Source organism: Ambystoma mexicanum, chromosome 7p (genome assembly GCF_040938575.1).
Source record: "Ambystoma mexicanum isolate Mex_15411 chromosome 7p, UKY_AmexF1_1, whole genome shotgun sequence".
Taxonomy (NCBI): Eukaryota; Metazoa; Chordata; class Amphibia; order Caudata; family Ambystomatidae; genus Ambystoma; species Ambystoma mexicanum.
The window spans coordinates 647916970-647936995 of NC_090939.1; the positions used below are offsets into that span (position 1 = coordinate 647916970).

At 48.5% G+C, this 20026-nt stretch overlaps 1 protein-coding gene across 1 annotated transcript in view; it reads left to right on the forward strand.

Annotated features, from left to right (window-relative positions):
• The window catches only part of EIF5B (eukaryotic translation initiation factor 5B), a 1211079-nt gene extending 1203546 nt beyond the window's left edge, over window positions 1–7533 (forward strand). Inside the window, exon 24 of the mRNA XM_069636688.1 lies at window positions 6776–7533. Within this exon, the coding sequence (XP_069492789.1) occupies window positions 6776–6883 (108 nt within the window). The 3' untranslated portion in view covers window positions 6884–7533. The remainder of the gene's footprint in view (window positions 1–6775) is intronic.
• Window positions 7534–20026: the final 12493 nt, after the last annotated feature.

The following is a 20026-nucleotide window of genomic DNA, read 5'->3' on the forward strand; positions in this document are numbered from 1 at the left end:
GGTGAAGGCTCCGGCCCCGGCATGGGAGCTATATGTGGTGCTGACCAGGCTCATGGGTCCGCCATTCGAGCCATTGCATTCGGCACCGCTGAAGTTCCTATCATGGAAGACTGCGTTTCTTGTGGCCATCACCTCCGCACGACGAGTGGGAGAGATACAGGCCCTATCCTGTAAGCCTCCATATCTGACATTCCACAAGACGAGGGTAATGCTGAGGACGCACCCCTCCTTCATGCCCAAAGTGCGATTGGACTTCTATCTCAACGAGCCCTTGGTGTTACCTGTTTTCTTCCCATCGCCTTCGTCGCCGGCAGAGAGGACTTTGCACTCGCTGGATGTGGCTAGAGCGCTGAAGTTCTACATGGACCGCATGAAAATCTTTCAGAAGACATTACAGCTGTTTTTGAACTTTGGACCTGTGAACCAAGGGAAGGCCCTCGAAGGCTTCCATTTCCAGATGGCTCTCTGGCTGCATCATGCGCTGTCACCAGTTGGCAAGCCGACCGTTGCCCAGCTGTCCGAGAGCCCATTCAACCAGAGCGATCGCTGCTAATACGGCGTTCCTGTCTGGTGTGCCCCTGCTGGACATCTGCAGGGCTGCTACGTGGAGGTCAATGCACACCTTCATGAGATTCTACTGCGTCGACTGGGATTCCAGGGAGGAGTCCAGAGTCGGCCAGGCAGTGCTGCGCAACCTGTTCGCTTGAAGGTGAGCCTAGTGAAGAGATGCTTAATGTTGAGTTGTTGAAATGCTTAATGTTGAGCCTTGCCACCTCGCATGGTTATGCATGTGTGTACTGCTATGTAGTCTTGTATTCATGAGCATGTGAATCCATGCCAGATCCCATGCTGGAGAAGGAACAAGTTACTTTCCTGTAACTTGTTCTTCTCCAGCATGGGTCTGGCATGGATTCACATGCGAACCCTCGCGCCTACCCCTCTGCGGCTCTTCTCTTGGTCCTACTGCCACTTTACGTGCTACCAAATCTGAAGATGGCTGCCAGAGGAGGGGCTTAGTTAGAGGGCAGTCAATGGCTGGGGCAGTATGACCTAGAGACCAGCGATTGGTTAATAGTAGAAAGAGAGTTCAGAAACAAAACTGAAACTGATTTTTTCTTTACCAAGTATTCCCAGCCTGACGACGGGGAATATTCATGAGCATGTGAATCCATGCCAGACCCATACAGGTAAGTAACTTGTTCCTTGATAGATATCCCATCCAGCATCAGCTGCTCAGAAACTTTAGACAGGAGCAGAGTACGGCTCGCTGACATCTGTCGACCACCTCTTGACTTGACCGTGCCACTCCTCGACTCTGGATGTGACATGACTTGAGGAATGCACTATGACCCCCTTACCTCAGTTCCTGTTTTCCCAATCGCTCAGCACGTTATAACACGGCTCAAAAACTTTTTCGAATCAAATTTAACCTGCTTCAAAATATCGGGGCCCAAGCTTTCGGGATTGAAGCGCTGCAAGGATTGCAACTTTAAGATGTCCCTCAGACACGCACAATATATGAGTGCGGTATCTTGGACGGGGGCATGACACAGAGCAATGCAGTTCTAGTCAGGCCACCCACCTGAAAACGGTGAGGGAGCTTTCAGCAAAACGGCGCTGGCAAGGCCCCTTTCCAAATCACCAATGACTAGCTACAAAGTCCTCCGGTCCAGACACCGAGGGACCATCGCACGAGAGGGCAAGGGAGGGTATTAAAGAAGCGATTGCACTGTCGCAGCGAGTCCCACCACTTTTCCTCCATTTCATCGTATAAGAAAAAAAGCTCAGACATGGACCGCACTCAGACTCGTTGGCGGCGGAAGCGGTAAGTCCTACCCTGCTAAGAGGGGCTTCAAGTGAGAAATGGGAGGAGTTCAAGAAGCAGATTATTTCGGTCTTCAAGATGGCTGCAGCAAGTACAGCTTCTGCCTCTGTGCTGTCGGCGAGTCCGGCACCTATCGCGCCCAGTGTGTCTGACGAGAAGGTGGCCAAAAGAGGTCCAATGCCCTTCAAGCTCGAATTCAGTCCAAAGGAAGCCTGCATCTGTGCCATCACCACCATCAGCGTTGTCCATGGGCCACGTTGAAATTCCATTCTCGACATATCAACCGAGGCCGCCAGAGTCCAGATCAGATGAATTTTTGCAGTTGATTTTCGACCACAAAAGAAGTGCAATCCACTTTGGGATGGAACCATTCATAGGGGCAGACGTCAACCATATGCCCAATTTTATGGCTGACCATGCCCGTCTAGTTAAATGGATGGAGGGTCTGCATGATGCGAGCAAGCTAGGCATGTCCCCGATGTCAAATTGCAGCAAGCGTCCCCATACACGCACCTGAAAGCCCTGTAAAGCAACATGGAGCAAGAGTTGTCATCGCTCTCATCGCTCCATGTAAAACACTCCAACAATTAGAGTTGATGAATATAAATCGACAGAGGGCCGCAAACAGAAAGGTCTTTGCCGTTCCATGCAGCTATGGTGGACCCAGTCGTGAGCTTGTGGCATCATCCGTTCTCAATGTCAATGCCGAGCTTACTAAAAAGTATAAGCCCGCAAGCGGCAACCTTCCTTTTTCGACAGCACATCCAAGCCCAGAAGGGTAAGTGTTGCAGGCCGCGACTGTGAACACTAGGCCATCGACATCAAATCTCCTGACCGACAGAGTCAAACGTCGACGCCTTAGCTAAAAAGGTGTTCACCTCAGGGAGCATTGCATTGAATGGTGTGTGTGCATTAACCAAATATTCACACATTCTGTGGAAGACTATTATAGAAGCAGCTGACCATTTCCACGTGTTGAGGACAGAAATGGTTTTCTCGACATAGTGAAGGATGGCATGGAGACAGCGTGCCGAGCACACCAGGCCAGTCTTGATGCTGAAGATTGTGTGGAATGATCCATTGGCACATCCAATGTGCTGCACAGAGCCTTGTATCTCTGGAGTACGGATTGTTCACCTATGTCCTGGCGAAACGCCTACACTTCGTGTTTGATAGGGAATACTTGTTTGGCCCAGAAGCAGACGAGTCCCTGGAAAAGTTTAAGGACCCTAAGCTAGCGGCTAAGTCACTGGGGTTGGCAGTGCAACAGCCAACTAAGCAGGCTTTCTCTTTTGGCTCCTGAGGAAGAGGGTTTTTGGCAGAATACCCCCTTTATAAGGAAAGCACAGGTCGAACAGGCACAACTGATATTTTCTCATTCTGGCAGAGGCATAGGTGCATCAAAATGCTAGTCGGTCTTGACATCTTCATTTGTGACAACCGCATTTCAGAAACCTCTTTGAGTTCTCCCCTCCTGTCCCTCCGTTTGGAGGGAGATTCCCTGGGTTTGTAGATGGATTGAAGGTCATCCCCCACCCCCAGACACAGGGTCGTCCAGTTGGTGGTATTGGGCAAGTGTTTACCATTTCTCAGGCAACCCCCAAATAGACCTCTTCCACCCTCTTAACGGCTCTTACTGATGCTCCAGGAAGGATGCAGTGGAGGAGGTAACAACCATTGAGAGGGGGTTGGTTTGTTACTTCTGCTACTTCCTGGTCCACAAAAAAGGGGGACTACTTCATCCCATCCTGGACCACAGGGCCTTGAACATGTTCCTGAGGAAGGACAATTTAAGGATGGTGACGTTAAGGAAACTTCGCCAGGCTCTTCAATACTAGAACTGACTGGTGTTGCTGGACCTTAATAATGCTTATTTCCACATGCCTATCCACTCGAAGCACAAGTGGTTTCTAAGGTTCGTCCTAAGGGAAACATCAGTTCAAGGTGCTCCCCTTTGGCCGGAACTCCGCGCTCAGGGAATTAACCAAGCTGATGCCAGTTGTGGCCCCCACACCTCTGAAGATATAGAGTCTTTGTATTCCTGTATTTAGATGACTGGCTGATCCAAGGTCTGTCCCGGGAGAACATTGTGTGGCACCTCAAGGACACTTAAACTCTGCTGCGCAGCCTGGGCTTGTCCCTGAATTTCAGGAAGTCGCTGACTACACTGGCGCAGAAGCTCCTGTTTATCAGAGCTGTCTTGGACACTCGTGAGGGGAAGGCTCCCGCCCTCCCCACACCGAGGAAGGATTTACCAGCATTGTACAGATGGTCCATCTCGTCCAGACTTGCAGCAGTCTCCTGGCATCTGCCTCTTAGGCCTCACCCATTTTTTTTAGCCAGAGGCCAGGCTCTGGATGAGATCCCTGCAGTGGCTTCTCAGGAGCCTATGGTCACAGTATTCAGGTGAGATGTTGGGATACCCTCTAGGTGTCATGGTCAATCGCTGACGACCTAGCCTGGTGGAACAAGAAGGCCATGGGGTGCCTTTTTGGGCAAAATGGCTGGACTTCCAGGTGATCACAGGCACATCTTTGAGGGGGTGGGGGGCCCATTGTGGGGAACTTCAGGTGAGCAGAAGGAAAATCTTTGCCATATCAACCTGCAGGAGCTGTGAGTATCCAGGCTGGCGCTCACTGCTTTTGTACCCAGCTCCCCATGGAAACACATTCTGGTGCTAATGGACAACACAGTGACCATGCAGTACCTCAACAAGCAGGGAGGTGTGCAGTCGCTGTCCCGGTACAGGGATGCCATAGGCCATGTTGTTATGGTTACTGGAGAACAGCATCTCTGCCCCTGCATCGCATCTGGTAGGGGTTGAGAAATGGGTTGCCAGATGCTCTGAGCAGGCAGAGCTTGATTAACCATGAGTGGAGAACTTTGCCCCACACCCCCCAGTTGGGAACGCCATTGGTGGGCCTGGACAATGTTAAAGGCAGACTGATTGATTGAAGGAATGCGTTTCTGGTAGAGTGGGTCTTTTACCTCCATTATGTGCCCCTACCGATACTGATCATTCCGTGGGTTCTCTGGATTGAGGTGGTTTTGGGTGCCCCTGATCCTAATTCGCCTGTTTTAGGGGAGGAGGACGTGGACCCGGCCTTACCGGATTTGGCCATCTGTCCACCTCTAGGGCTTCCTCAGAGGCCAGACCTCTTGTCTCTGTCGGAAGGCAGGGTGCTACACCTGAACCTCTCAAGCTACATGCTTGGCTCTTGCAAGGTTAAGGTATGGCAATTGAATGAGGACGTTTTAGAAGTGTTGCTGGCTACGAGCAGCCTTCTACTAGATCGCTGTGTACATGCAAATGGAGAAGGTCTGTGGTGTGGAGAGAAGGGGACCCACCCAGTGATGGAGTTTTTGCTGACCTTGGCCAAATCAGGCCTTCAGGTGAGCACAGTGAAAGGGGTACCCGGCTGCTCTGTCCACGCTCATTAGGATGCTAGAGCAGTGCTCCTTCAGATCTATACCGGTGGTGGCCCATTTTTGGATGGTCTTGTAACTGGGTTTCCTTCCACTACCTTCATTGTTCCAGAATGGGACCTAAATCTGGTTTTGACTTTTTTGATGGCGGCTCTGTTTGAGCCTTTACATTCTACTTCTTACACTGGAGACTACCTTGGTGGTAATCACGTCTCCAAGGAGTGTCTGAGCCACAAGTGTAAGCCGCTGTTCCTCACATTATGTAAGGAGAAGGTGTCCTTGAAATCTGCCCCCATTTTTTTGCTGCAGATGTTTTCCACATTGCTCAAAGTGTGGATCTTCCGGGGTATTTTCCTTCTCCTTCTGAGGAGAGGCTCCGTAGGCTTAATCCAAAGAGAGCATTGAGCTTTTATCTGGCTAGAACTAACAAGTTCAGGAGGGACGATGACCTCTTTGTGGCTTTCTGACAATCTAGACTGGTACATACGGTTGCAAAACAGGCAAACAATATGTAACCGAATACTGCCGGAGAGCGGGTAAAGAAGTACCTGCAGGTCTGAGCTCATTGCACCAGGAGTGTGGTGGCTTAATCAGCCCTTCAGAGAGGGGTGCCAGTATTAAATATTTGCTGAGCTACAATATGGGCATTATTGCATACTATTGCCAAATACAACAGCTTGGATGTGACTCAGGGTACAGATACCTGTTTTAGTAGGGTGGTGCTAGATAGCTCCTTGGTTTATCTTCCATTCCCTCCTCCTGTTGGGGGCACTTCTTTAAGAGTCTATCAAGATGAGGAATATGTGGAAACATACGCACCATTGAAGGAGAAATTACTTACTGGTGATGTTCTGTCTGTTGATTCTTCTCTCACAGATTCCTTCTCGCTGCTGGCCTTCCCCTGCTTGGATGCTTACGATCTCATTGGCGCACTTGTCTCCTTCTTTAACTGGGAATGAGAGGTGAAGAGGTGGTGCTTGGTACCACTTCTGGAAAAGGAGTATATGGTATATATGTTCTGCTCTTGATGGGGCTTACCTTGTTTATTGGCTTTGTTCCTCACAAAGAAATTGTTAGTTGCTTCATTCCTCTTCTGTTCTTGCACAACACTTTTTGTCTTGGAGGCTGAGTCTGGGGAGAGAGGTAACTGAGTTGAGAGGGCGTAGTTAATTCCTTAAGTACGGCGACCAACATCTCATCTGCAGTCGAAGAGTTCCACAGTTGAGGCACAACATGGTCAAGGGAGAACGTCGAGCTGCACTACACCCAATGTTGGAATTTTCCGACCAGCTGACACTGGATGGGATATCTATTTATCATGCTCTAACACTCCTCAAATAAAATGCATGCTGTTAGGATGAACTGCTAGACATAAACCAAAACCTAATCAGTTGCACCCTTTAACAAAGAATGTCAAAGAGCTGATCAGCAAGGCTAATTCGAATTCTATTGTTTTCTTATTCTTGCAATTGTAAAATAAATTAATTTCCACTGAAGAATTACTTGTCTCTTTCTTTGTTGCAGATTAATCGGCAATCTATTGATGCCCTCAAGAATTGGTTCAGGGACGAAATGCAGAAGACCGACTGGCAGCTTATTGTGGAGCTGAAGAAAGTGTTTGAAATAATCTGATTTTTGAGCAGTCTCCATAGGCTGGTGCAAACTTCATATTTATGTTCCAAGGACTAAACAATGAGGAACAGCAATTTAAGAGGAAAGACTGAACACATGGTTGGGAGCAAAACGTGTGGTTTAAAATGTTTTCCATGAGAAACCAAGCAATTTACACTGGTTTGACAGTGGTCAATTTTTCATGTCCCCACACTTCTATTGTGCCTGTTCATTTTCCCCACCCCTTCCATTTACCCAACTGACCTTTCATCAGATCCCTTGGAACTGCCTGCTGTTTTAAAAATGTGTCAGATTTTATTACAGATTGAAAGATATTTGATCTTTTTTTACTGATAAAATCAGTACTGCAGTATTTGACTGACTCATCTGCAGAATATCATTCTTGGGACATTTTTGATGTACAAGATCATTATTTATGCACACCTCCCGCACTGTTCCTTGAATTATTTTCTGACATTCTTCTGCTTTGTGCCTATAGACGTTTTTTTTTAAATAAAACTTGAAAATTAGGTGATAGGATATTTCTGTCTTTGCTTTGTGTAAAACAATGATGTAAAATGTATTTGGCAACCTTGTATTTCTTGTACAGTTCATGGAGTCTAGCTGCAATCATCACAGTGCAGAGCCAGAATTAAATGAAATGGACAGTCCTGTTGTGTTATGGCATTATTCAAGTAACATGTGTCTGTTTCTTGTGGGACAGGAGGTGTATGCCTTTGTTCTGGGAAGACTGTTGAAGTGTCTCCCCTATGGGGGAGAAAAATAAACGGATCTAAAGGGAAATGTCAAGTGATTTTGCTCATGCGCCCCATTTCCTCATCTTTTGAAATGGCTCTAGAAGCAAACTGGACGCCCAGAAACGCTACAAATCGAACCTGTCCATCTGCAACAAACCATTCACGCTGAAAGTTAAGAGACCAATGTATTAGTTATCGCACCCCTTCACTGAGAGGAAAGGTTTTTATGAAACCTATCCCTTCCCCTAATGTTTATCAAGGCCTGGTAAGCACATGTTATTCCTGTAACAGAAAGTTTTGAACAGTTTATTTGACATTTTCAAGGCAACAACTTTTTAGGTGCTCCAATACAAAGGGGAAGGAGAAAGAACATTAATCTTTCACTGGATTTAGAAACACTCAGTGTGTGGAAGGAATAGAGTGAAGATCTTAATAAATGGGACTTATGTGTTGAACAATAAAAACAAATGTGGGGTTAGGAGCACGAAGAGGAGCAAAGTGCGTTCTACAAGAAGATGACGAGAAGGAAGAGCCAAAAAAATGTTCAAAGTAAAAGGAAAGTGCATAGGAAATGTTAGGTAATAATATTGTTTCTAATGGATTCTTAACACCCAGAGATTCCTAATCTATGATATCCCTTTGCCTTTTCTGCCACCATAGGGTGTGGCACGGCACCTCTACACACCCCATGCCAAACATGACGTAGGGGCCAGTATATATAGTTCTTTTTCCACACACTCTGTGCACACACACTCTGTACTAATCAGGAACGTTCGTTGAGCTTGCTTTTTTTCTCTACGACATGCCAACTCTGTCAAAGGCCTCAGGCTTCAAGCCATGACCGATGTCGGTCTCGGATCCGCACCAGATTTGTTTATATTGCTTGGGCGAAGACTCAACACCCAGGAATGCATGTCATGCCAGTCCCTGCACCCAAAGGCCCTCTGGGAAAGGGCAGCTAAAGTCTTAGCGTTTGTCCACAAGGCAAAAGGGTAAGGCTCTGTGGTCTGGTTCAAGGTTGTACAGTGCGGACCGGCACTCCAATAAAAGTGCTGCGCCACTCAAGTAAAAGGATAACATGAAGCATCGTAAGAGGTTCAGCTCCCTGAGTGGGTCCTCGCACAGATATTCCTCTTCGAAGAAGAAAAGCCACCGCTCTAGATACTCTCCTGAATGGCTGGCGCAATTACCTTTTGCCACCTAATCCTCCATCCTGGAGGAATGGGAGAACCTTTGTCTGAAGATGTTGGACATTGTCTCCAAGGTGCTGATGGCTCTGGCCTCAGCGTGTATGGCACAGTCAATGGCGCCGTCCGCTGCATGTCGACAGGCCCCATCGTGTCGGTTGCGACTGGCCGGGTACCCGCTGGAGATCATGCCCACGGGCTCAGACCAGGACCAGAATGCGACTGAGGTTCCTCGGTGCTGACAGGACCCACCTTCAGGCACCGAGGCCTCAGTGTAATTGGTAGGTTCTGCAATAATATGTCCCTCTCCCTATGGACGCCTTCATGACTAAGATGTACAACATCTAGGACGACGAGGGCGACCAGGTTCCTTCCTCTTAAAGATTCCTCATCTATGACATCTATTTCCCAGCGCCAGCTGCTATTCTGAAACCTTTCCACCGCCAGGGTGCACAGCACGGCTCAGCATCCGTTCCACGCTACGAGCTCCCCATGCATTGTGACCTCAGTTCCTGCTCACTACTAGGAACACTGTTCTTAGCTAATTATTAGTCTTGCTTCATCTCTCGAATTCATCATGATGCCAAATCAGACGAGGTCTTTGGGGTTCAAAACCTGTGCGGTTGCAGGTGCCAAATATCCATGTTGGACCTACACTGCATATGCCTTTTCTGCCTTGGTGAAGGCCACAACATGCAGAACTGTGCGTTGGGCCAGACAATGCATCCGAAGGCGCGCTGAGGGCGCAAAGCTGTTCAGCTTTCTGTGCAAGGAGAGTGGGGATAAGCGGACCCGAGCAAGTGCCAATGGAGTGGTTTTTCAATGCGGAAGTACAAAAAGAAAAAGAAGCACAGCAAGAGGTTGAGGACACCCTGCGTTTCTTCTCGGCATGACTCGTCTTCGTCCTCAAAGAACAGGAGCCCACCACTCCAAGGAAGCCCAGGAGGAAGAGGCCCTGCAGATAAATTTCCGACCAAATCCTCTTCACCGGAGCAATGGGAGGTGTTCCGTTTGAAGATGCTCAACATCTTCGGCAAGGCCCCGACAGCAACTGCTCTGTCTTCTGCTGAGCTGACCGATCCCATCTTGTTTGGAAGAGCCGACTGGGAGACCGCAGTACAACGTGACCAGTTTGCGAGAAAGGGGCGCACTGCTCTGTCTTTGGATGTCGATCGACCTGCATATGGTCCTGCACTGAATGCACCCGAGTAGCTTAAGTGTTTCTCCTGCTCCTAAATTGGGCATTTAGGTCTCATTTGGAGGACATTGATGAAGAGGGTGATGTCCCTTTTGGTCTGGAGCCCTCCCACCCAGGGAGGTGAGAGACTTCCCAGAGGATTTTTACGGGGAACGGGGCGAGTTGGTGGACCTGTCAGCTGACTTGCAGGAGACCAGTGGCCTGGACACCTCACTGGAGGTCGACAAGGTGCGTGCTGCCAACTCTTGCCAACCATAGGCGACCTTTCAGCACCCGATTGCGAAGGTAGTCGACATTCTTGGGCTGTCAGCCCCTGTAAAGTCGGAGATAGAGTATGACCTCTGCAACATTCTGGACGGGGGTCCTAAGTGAGAGACCTTGCTGCCTTTCAATCAGGCAGTGGAGGGGCCAGTGGTAGAAATATGGCCAAACCAGTGGTTGTCCTCACAGTGAACTGTGACCTGGGCAAGAAGCGCAGGCTGGACCCTTCAGACTCCTTATTCCTCTCTGCCCATGTTTTTCCAGAGAGTTTGGTGTTGTAGGCTGCTACAGCGAATCTTAAGTCCACAGGTGTTCCATCTTTGTCCATGGATAGAGAGAGCAAACGGTTGAATGTAGGGGAGGAAGATTCTTTCGGCTCTTCGCATTGGTCTCCTGTACGTCAATGCCTCTTGTGCATTGGCCACATTCTCCTTTGGTCTCTGGCTAGTGTTAACAGAGGCGGCCGAGCAGATCTCAGAAAAGGAAATACGCAACAGTTTTCTTGTCATTGTTACAGACAGCGAGGAGGCTTCCTTTCAGATAGCAGTCTGGTCTGGACACAGCAGACTGTCGTTAGGACAATGCCTAACAGCACAGTCTTCAGGTGCTTTTCTTGGCAGAGGACGCCAGGGTTTGCCATTGACATCCAGTAGAAGCTCCTGGACATACCCTCTGATGGCATGAACGTTTTCGGTACCAAGGCTGACTAGGTGCTCCAAATGTTCCAGGCCTCTATGGTGACAGCCAAGTCGTTGTGGCTGGCTGTGCAGCAACAGCATCCGGTAAGTCTGGCGGCAGGGGTTTTCATCCCTTTGCCTGTTACGCCTTAAAGGGGCAGAGGCCAGTCTTCCGCAGGCAGGCAAAGACAATGCTGTCCGTGCAGGGGTTAGGGTATGCGGTGTGCCTAGAGGAGGAGTTTCCTCCTCCTTGAGGCCCTCCACATCCCCCAGCATGAATCCTCTGTGAAGTGGACTTCTGCCACTCATCCCCTGTGGGGGGTAGGATATCCTAGTTTGGCAAGGAAAGGAGAAATACCACCTTGGATGCCTTGGCTTTCCTGGTCATCCAACAGGGATACTGTCTCCCCTTTGTGCCTTGCCCTCCAAACCACTCCCCTTGCCAACAACCTTTGCCTACGGAACCTCTCTTGCTGGTGGAGATACATCAGCTCCTGACCAAAGGGGCCATAGCGATGGTATCTGAGATTCAAAGTGGGGAACTGTCATTAACAGTTCATGGTCCTTCTTTTCATTCTTTCTTAGGCACCTAGGGTTTTCACCAAGCTGCTAGTGGTAGTGGCTTCTCGCCTCCGAAGAGAAGGCATTCATGTCTTTCCCTACCTGGACGACGGACTCGTCTGAGCCCGTTCATCAGTTCGAGCATCAGCACATCTGTACCGGCCATCTTTCGCTTACCCAATCCCTCTGATTCATTGGGGCGGTCTTGGGCTCTCTCCTGGGTCAGGGTTTCCCAACAGAGGACAGAGACGCGAACATCTTCAATATGGTCCAGGTGTCCCAACCTCAGACGATGGTTCCAGGCTCGGCTTTTCTCTGCTTTTTCTCATGGCATCCTGTATCTTGGTGGTACTGGAAACTTGTCTGTGCAAGAGGTCGCCACAATGGTTTCAGTTTCAAGGCCAGACTTCAGGCATTCTTCTGGTCTCGGAGAGTGTATCTGGAGACTTCCAATGGTTATCCATGAAAGACAACCTCCTGAAGGGGTCTCTTTTCCATCAACCTTGGCCACAAGTGACCCTAGTCACAGATGCATGTATAAAGGGGTTGTGCACTCTCCTACAAGATCTGACGGTGAACGGACTGTGTCCCCATTGAAATGCCAGGAACACACCAATCTGCTGGAGCTGAGTGCGATCAGGCTGACCCTGTTCGCTTTCCTCCCCTCTAAGGGCAAGACTGTACTGGTCCTGACCGACCATACTGTAGCCATGCATTACCTGAACAAGAGGGGTGGTGTGAGCTCCTTGCTGCTGTGCAGAGAAGCAATGCAACTGTGGCTCTGGAGAACAGTGTGTCTGACTGCAGCTCACCTGGCTGGCAAAGAGAACACTAGCAGACGCACTAAGCAGGCAGTCCTCAACCTTACACAATTGGAAGCTCTGCTATGACGTTCTGGTGAAGATTTGCTCCCTCTGGGGTACTACCCTGGTTGATGTCTTTACTTCCAGTTTAAACCGGAAGTGTAAGTGGTTCGGCTACTGTTAGGGAGAATTCTCTGTTTAGGCTGAATTTCCCTACCTAGTGAGTCCCCCAGCAGCTTTGCTGGATTTCTGGGGTTTCTTTTTTTCTCCTGCCAAGAGTGAGACTCTTTTACCCTCACTCTTGGACATGTTGAAGTGTGTTTTCTTGGTTAAACCTTGTGTTGAATGGGCTATGGGGTCTTTTACTCCATAGGGCCTCATGTATTTTTGTGATGTGGGTTACACAGCACCCTCTGTGCCGTGACCCAGGGGTGTCCTAGGGACTCCCCAACATAGACTCCATACCCTGGGACTGACTACTGTCTCCCAGGGCATGTAAAGTCACCAAAGACTTTGCTAGTCTTGAATCCTGAACAGAACCAGTACAAACCATCATATTGTGGACGTACTGGCTGGGGCAATTCGATTGCCCCAGGGTCTGTTAGTCGAGGGGGCACGTCTCCGTCCCCCCTGATCGAGTTTTGGCTGGTGGCAGTGGAAACTACGTTTTATATTCAACCGCGAATATTTTCCTATGGGATTTCCCATTGTTTTAGGCTAACACATTTAATTATTTATTTACGGTAGCCTTAAACATACCGCCGGTTTATATATTTATTATTATGACTCCGGTTGGGACTTTTTGCCAAAACTTGATTCTAAAATGGCGTTGGCGTTCGCCTCTGTAACTCTGACCCAAAGTGGAGCCCTTTGTTCCACTTTTGGCGGGCTTCTCCACAGAAGCCCTCCAAAGTGGTGCCACTCTGTCTGGGGTACTTAGGAGGGGTGGAGGGGGGTTTAGGCACCCTGGACTGAGTTACCTTGGTAACTCAAGTCGCACTCCGTCCTGATTGGCCCAAGTGGTGAGCCGGCCGGCTCACCACTTAGCATGTTTGAGTGACAGCTAGGCTGGGTGAATGGGGGTTTGCTGCATAAAAGCAGGGCTTTGGGGACTGGAACTTTAGAAGTCGCCACAGGAACAAGAATCCGACGAGGGAAGAGCTGAGCCGACCTGCTTCGACGACACCACCCGGTGGAGCCCTGCTGAACCGTCTCACCACTTTTCCCGACGACCGAGGAGAACTCTTAACGGAGTGGCTCCTTCCCTTGACTGGTGGGGACAACCAGTTTTCGCCTTCTTTTCGCTTCTCGAGGTATCTCGTGGCCGCCTTGCCAGTGCCAAGCACCCCGGCAACCGGAACCCCACCACTTTTACCCCAACCACGAAAGTCGGTACAACCCTTAGACCGGAGGACTCCGCGGCTGGTTTCTTCCCGGGCAGTGCAACGACCTCCTTCTTCTGCTCTTCTGCGAGAACTTCTTCTCCCCTGACCGACGTCGAGCCTTGCTGCCACTGCCTGGAACAACTGCCACCGTTGGAGGATCCTTTCCGCTTAAGGTACCGTGTTCCGCCTGGCTTCCCTTGCCACCGACTGTACGGGGTAGATTTAGCCCCCGGCTTTCGAACCTGGGAGTGCCTGGAATACCCTGGCTAAACTTCTAAGCCACTCTAAACTCTTTCTAACTCTCTGCAAGACTTTGAATCCCTAATAACAGTGTGATGTTGGGCACATTTTCGCTCCGGCTACTCTAAGAGTGGGCCCTGCCTAGTGACTTTTGCTCACCTGTGACTTTGTGCTTCTTTGAGTCTATTGCAAGTGTTCTGGACCTTAGAGTGGTGTGTTTAACCCATTTCTGTTTCTTTTTATCCCTTTCTTGAACCTACTAGAGTGTCATCTAACGTTAAGCGCTCACCTCTGTTTTAATTATGTGGTGTTAACTTAGAGTTGTCTAGATAGGAGTAAGGGTTGAAACTGCTTTCATTATAACTGTGTTTTAAGTGTTTTTACTATACTTTGCTAGAGTGTTTTCAACTTATGTGTTCTTAAAAATAAATAACTATATACTTTTGAAACCAAGCTCTGGTCCGTGTTTGCTGGTGCTATTGTATTTGAGTACCTATTGTGTATACTTTACATACTGCCTAACTCTTCTTGAGGGAAGTCTGACTGCTCAGCCACAGCTACCAGGTAAATCTGGGTGGTGCGGACTGCTACCAAGTGGGTTTACTGCTATACCTGTAGTCTTAAATCTTTTGCAGTGTTCCCCAAGGGAACTGCACAGGTTTCTGCCTAACACTGGTGTACAGCGGTGGGATTTGTATTGAGTATACATTTTATTGTACTTTAGATACCTTAGTGCAACTAACCACAAAAGCTTAGCACTGTAAAAGTAATCCTCTAACATGTCAGTTATGGAAAGCTATAGTCAAGAGTCCCTTGCAGCCAAAACTGCTGATTGTTTAAGAGTGCTCTGTAAACATAAGGATCTCCTGACTAAGGGCAAGAAAATGGAGCTGATTGAAAGATTATTGGCTAACCAAAGTCTGGGTGATGGTTCAGAGGAACCTACCACTCCAGCAACTGTAGATGACAGTATTGAAGTTAACATGGAGCAAAATGTTGATGATTCTGAGGAAGAGTCAGAAGAGGAGGGTGAGGCTGTTGTAACTGTCCCCCCTAGGCCTCTGCCTGCTCTACCTGCTGTACCTACTGGACCTTTACCAGGTCCCACATTTAGCCCTCAGTACTTTGAACTGGAGAAAATGAAACTAGAATTGGAGTATAAGAAACTTAATGCTCAAACTGACAAAGAACTAAGGCTAAGGGAAATGGAGCTCAAGTATGACTTAGAAATGAAGAAATTATCTGTTGAGAATGCTTCTCTCTCTGGCTCCTCTAGAAGTTCCAGTCCTAAAAGACCCCGGATGCCTAAAGAATTGGTTGGTATGTATGAGCCTAAGTTGGATGTGTTGGATTGGTTGTCTCTGTTTGAATATAATCATGGGCTCCAGAACATCACAGGAAATGACTTACTCACCTGGTTGTTCTCTAGGCTCCCCCCTGTTGCAACTGATGTGGTAATGGAGATGGGGGAGGAGGATAGGAAGGACTATGAATGTGTGAAACTAGCTTTGATAGCTAGGTTTGGGAAGACCCCTTCCCAGTATCTTAAGAGGTTTAGGAGCCTCAAAAAGCATGATGGTACCCCTTGGGCTACCTGGGTGAATGAATGTTTGAAAAACTTAGAGGGATGGATTAAGGGTTACAAGGTGAACACTTATGAAGGTATGAAGAATTTGTTTATGTTGGAGACTATTTATGATGCCTGCTCTCCTGAGCTCAGACAACACTTGGCTGATTCCAGGGAATTAGATTCCCGGAAACTAGCTAAGGCTGCTGACTTGTGGGTTGCCAACCGGGCCACTCACAAGGATTCTGGGGTAACTCAGAAGAAGGATGGGGAGAAACAGTCTAAAAAGGACTCCAAAGAGAATTCTAATACTACAAATTCCAAAGAGGGCCCCAAACAAAACTATAAGGGTAAGCCACAAGGAAAACCAAATCAGGCTAGTGTACCTCCTGGTCCCAGACCAGAAGGAGGTCAGAACAAGCCTCCATTCCAGCGAGCCTTTGGCTCATGCTTTGTTTGTAAGGCTACTGACCATGTGAAAGGAGATCCCAGATGTAAGGGTAAACCTTCAGGGGTCCAACTTGCCTCCTTAGCCTTCGCTCCAGAAGAGGAAGTACATATGGCAAGTGGAAACTTTCTATTACTGGCTGATGAACCCACTGGAGTCTCAGCTAGTGTTTCTTTAGTCTCTCTGGGGTTGTGGGAACAACAGAATTTAGATGTATATAACTCTATCCCAGATAATACTAAAGAGTATTATAAAGACAGTGTCCAAGTGAATGGCCAGGAGACTCCTGCCATTAGGGACACTGGGGCCAGCATAACTGTGGTGGATGAATCATTTTTCAAGGCAGAGGATGTTGCTAAGGCACCCAAATGCCTCACCAAGTTAGCTGGTGGGCCTGTGCAGATGTGTCCCCAGTTACCAGTTCTCATCCAATGTAATGATATGGCTGTAAAAATACCTGTCAGTGTACAATGTGAAGTGCCAGGTAGGGTTCTGTTGGGTAATGACCTCAAAGCTCTTGGAGTTGTATCTCATACCCCCAGACCCCCTAGCAAAAGGTTACAGGAGCTCACAAAACCTGCAAGAGAGAAAACCCTGAGAGGGTTATCTCAGGAGATGATGACAGAAATCACTCCTCTCCCACTGGAACAACTTACTGCAGTAACAACCAGATCAGGAGCAAAGGGGCAACCCAAGACTCCTAGGAAAAAGCCAGCAGCAAGCACCCCAGTGCTTCCAACAAGGACTTCCCCTAGGTTGTCCAAAGTTACACCTGTAACTCCACCTCCAGCTGAGGCTGAGAGGGAGGTACAACCCTGTGTGGTTGAGCTAGACTCTGAGGAAGAGCTAGAAGGAGGCCCCAACCTTATTGGAGATTTGGACCCTGAGGACCATCCTGAGCTGCAGTCTTTACTGGCAGAAGGTGGGCCTAGCAGGGCAGCTTTTCGTAAGGGGCAAAGAGAATGTCCAACTCTGGAGGGTCTCCGCCACCAGGCAGCTTCTCAAGCTGATGGGCAAGAGCCTGGGAAGTATAGGTTACACTGGGAAGATGGCCTCTTCTACAGTGAACCCACTGAGTCTGAACCTGGAGACTACAAACGCCTTGTAGTCCCACAAGAGAACAGACAACAGTTCTTACAACTAGCCCATGAGATACCTTTGGCTGGTCACTTGAGTTTCAAGAAGACCAAGGAAAGGCTCTCCCTCTACTTTTATTGGCCAAAGATGGGGGCTGAAGTAGATAGATATTGTAAGAGCTGCCATACCTGCCAGACTTCTGGTAAGGTTGGTTCCAAGAATGTGGCACCTTTAGTGCCTCTCCCAGTTGTGGGAGTCCCATTTGAGAGGGTAGGGATTGATATTGTTGGTCCCCTTGATCCTCCAACCTCCTCAGGCAACAGGTTTATCCTTGTTGTAGTAGACCATGCTACTAGGTACCCTGAGGCAATTCCTATGAGGACTGTTACAGCTCCGGCTGTGGCTAAGGCCCTCCTCGGTATTTTTACCAGGGTTGGGTTTCCTAAGGAGGTAATCTCTGACAGAGGGTCAAACTTTATGTCCCACTACATGAAAGCCATGTGGAAAACCTGTGGAGTTACCTACAAGTTCTCAACCGCTTACCACCCTCAGACAAACGGATTGGTTGAAAGGTTTAACAGAACCATGAAGAGCATGATAGGTGCTTTAGAAGAACCCCTTAAGAAAAAGTGGGACCTTCTACTGCCATGCCTTCTCTTTGCTTATAGAGAAGTCCCTCAGGAGGGAGTAGGTTATTCTCCCTTTGAGCTTCTCTATGGCCATCCAGTCAGAGGTCCATTGGCCCTGATTAAGGAGGGATTGGAAGGTGCTCCTCCCCTCAAGCCAGTCAGAGTGACTGACTATGTGATAGGTCTCCGGAGGAGAATGTCACACATGATGGCAGAAGCAAGTGACAACTTGAAAGCTGGTCAAGCTCTGGTCAAACATTGGCACGACCAGAAGGCTAACATGGTTGAGTTTACTCAAGACCAGCTAGTTCTAGTTATGCTCCCAACAAGGCAGAGGGCCTTGCAAGACAAATGGATGGGACCCTTCAAGATTGTGGGAAAACTTGGAGAGGTCAACTATCTGGTGGATCTGGGCAGAGCCAGGGAAGCTCCTAGAGTCTTCCACACCAACCGACTAAAAGCATACATCTCCAGACCTGATGTAGGAGCCTTGCTTCTAGCTTCAGCTGCAGAGGAAGAAGAGAGTGAATCTCTCCCTGATCTCCTCAGAGGTGTGCCTTTAGACGAAAAAGTTGAAGGAGTCAATCTCTCTTCAGCCCTGACACCTGAGCAACAAGAGGAGTGCAAATCTATGTTAAATCAGTTTGCCTCCCTGTTCTCACTGTCACCAGGCTTGTCCCCTTGGGGTCAGCATGAGATACTCACTGGTGACTGTCTGCCAGTCAAAAGCAGAGGATACAGAATGTCAGAACATGTCAGAACCCACATCAAAGGAGAGGTCAAGAAGATGCTTGATCTCGGGGTAATAGAGCCCTCTACTAGTCCATGGTCTAGCCCAGTTGTGTTAGTACCAAAGGCAGGATCCAAAGACTTGAGATTCTGTGTGGACTATAGAGCTCTAAATGCAGTCACCAAGAATGATGCCCACCCTTTGCCCAGGACAGATGAGTTGGTGGATAAACTTGGTGCAGCCAAGTACCTCAGCACATTTGACCTGACGTCAGGCTATTGGCAAATAGCCCTGACAGACCATGCCAAGGAGAAAACTGCATTTTCAACCCCAGTTGGCTTGTACCAGTTTAAGGTCATGCCTTTTGGACTAAAAAATGCACCTGCCACATTCCAAAGGATGGTGAACCAAGTTCTGGCTGGGATGGAAGACTTCTGCATGGCATACTTGGATGACATTGCAGTCTTCAGCCACTCCTGGGAAGAACATGTGACCCACCTAGGACATGTGTTGCAGGCTTTGGAACAGGCCCATTTGACAACTAAAGCCAGTAAGTGCCAGATTGGTCAAAGTAAAGTGGTCTACCTTGGACATGAGGTAGGAGGTGGAGAAATAAGGCCTTTGCCCAGCAAGATTGAAGCTGTGCAAAATTGGACAACACCAACTACTCAAACCCAAGTGAGAGCTTTTCTAGGCCTCACTGGATATTACAGGAATTTCATCGAGAACTATGGAACCATAGCTTCTCCACTGAATGTAATCTCCTCTCCCAAATTCCCTAAAAAGGTAAACTGGAATGAGGAGTGCAATCAGGCCTTTGACAAACTGAAGAGAGCTCTTTGCCAAGCTCCAGTCTTGAGAGCTCCTGACTACCACCAACCTTTCATTGTACAAACTGATGCTTCCAATGTAGGTATAGGTGCAGTTCTAAGCCAACTGGATGAGAAGGGTAGGGAGCACCCCATTTGCTTCATCAGTAGAAAACTGAAGGATCCTGAGACAAGGTGGGCAACTATCGAAAGAGAATGCTTTGCTATTGTGTGGGCACTGAAGAAGTTTAGGCCATACTTGTATGGTTCTACTTTTGTTATTCAGACTGACCACCAACCCTTGAGATGGTTAATGCAAATGAAAGGGGAAAATCCAAAACTATTGAGATGGTCAATCTGCCTGCAAGGGTTTGATTTCACCATTGAGCACAGGTCAGGGTGTCACCATCAAAATGCTGATGGACTCTCTAGGATGTATATCATCGACTAGAGGTATGAGGTTCATCCAGGAGTGGATTAAATCCTCCTGTCCCTTAGTCTGGGGGGGGCGAGTGTTAGGGAGAATTCTCTGTTTAGGCTGAATTTCCCTACCTAGTGAGTCCCCCAGCAGCTTTGCTGGATTTCTGGGGTTTCTTTTTTTCTCCTGCCAAGAGTGAGACTCTTTTACCCTCACTCTTGGACATGTTGAAGTGTGTTTTCTTGGTTAAACCTTGTGTTGAATGGGCTATGGGGTCTTTTACTCCATAGGGCCTCATGTATTTTTGTGATGTGGGTTACACAGCACCCTCTGTGCCGTGACCCAGGGGTGTCCTAGGGACTCCCCAACATAGACTCCATACCCTGGGACTGACTACTGTCTCCCAGGGCATGTAA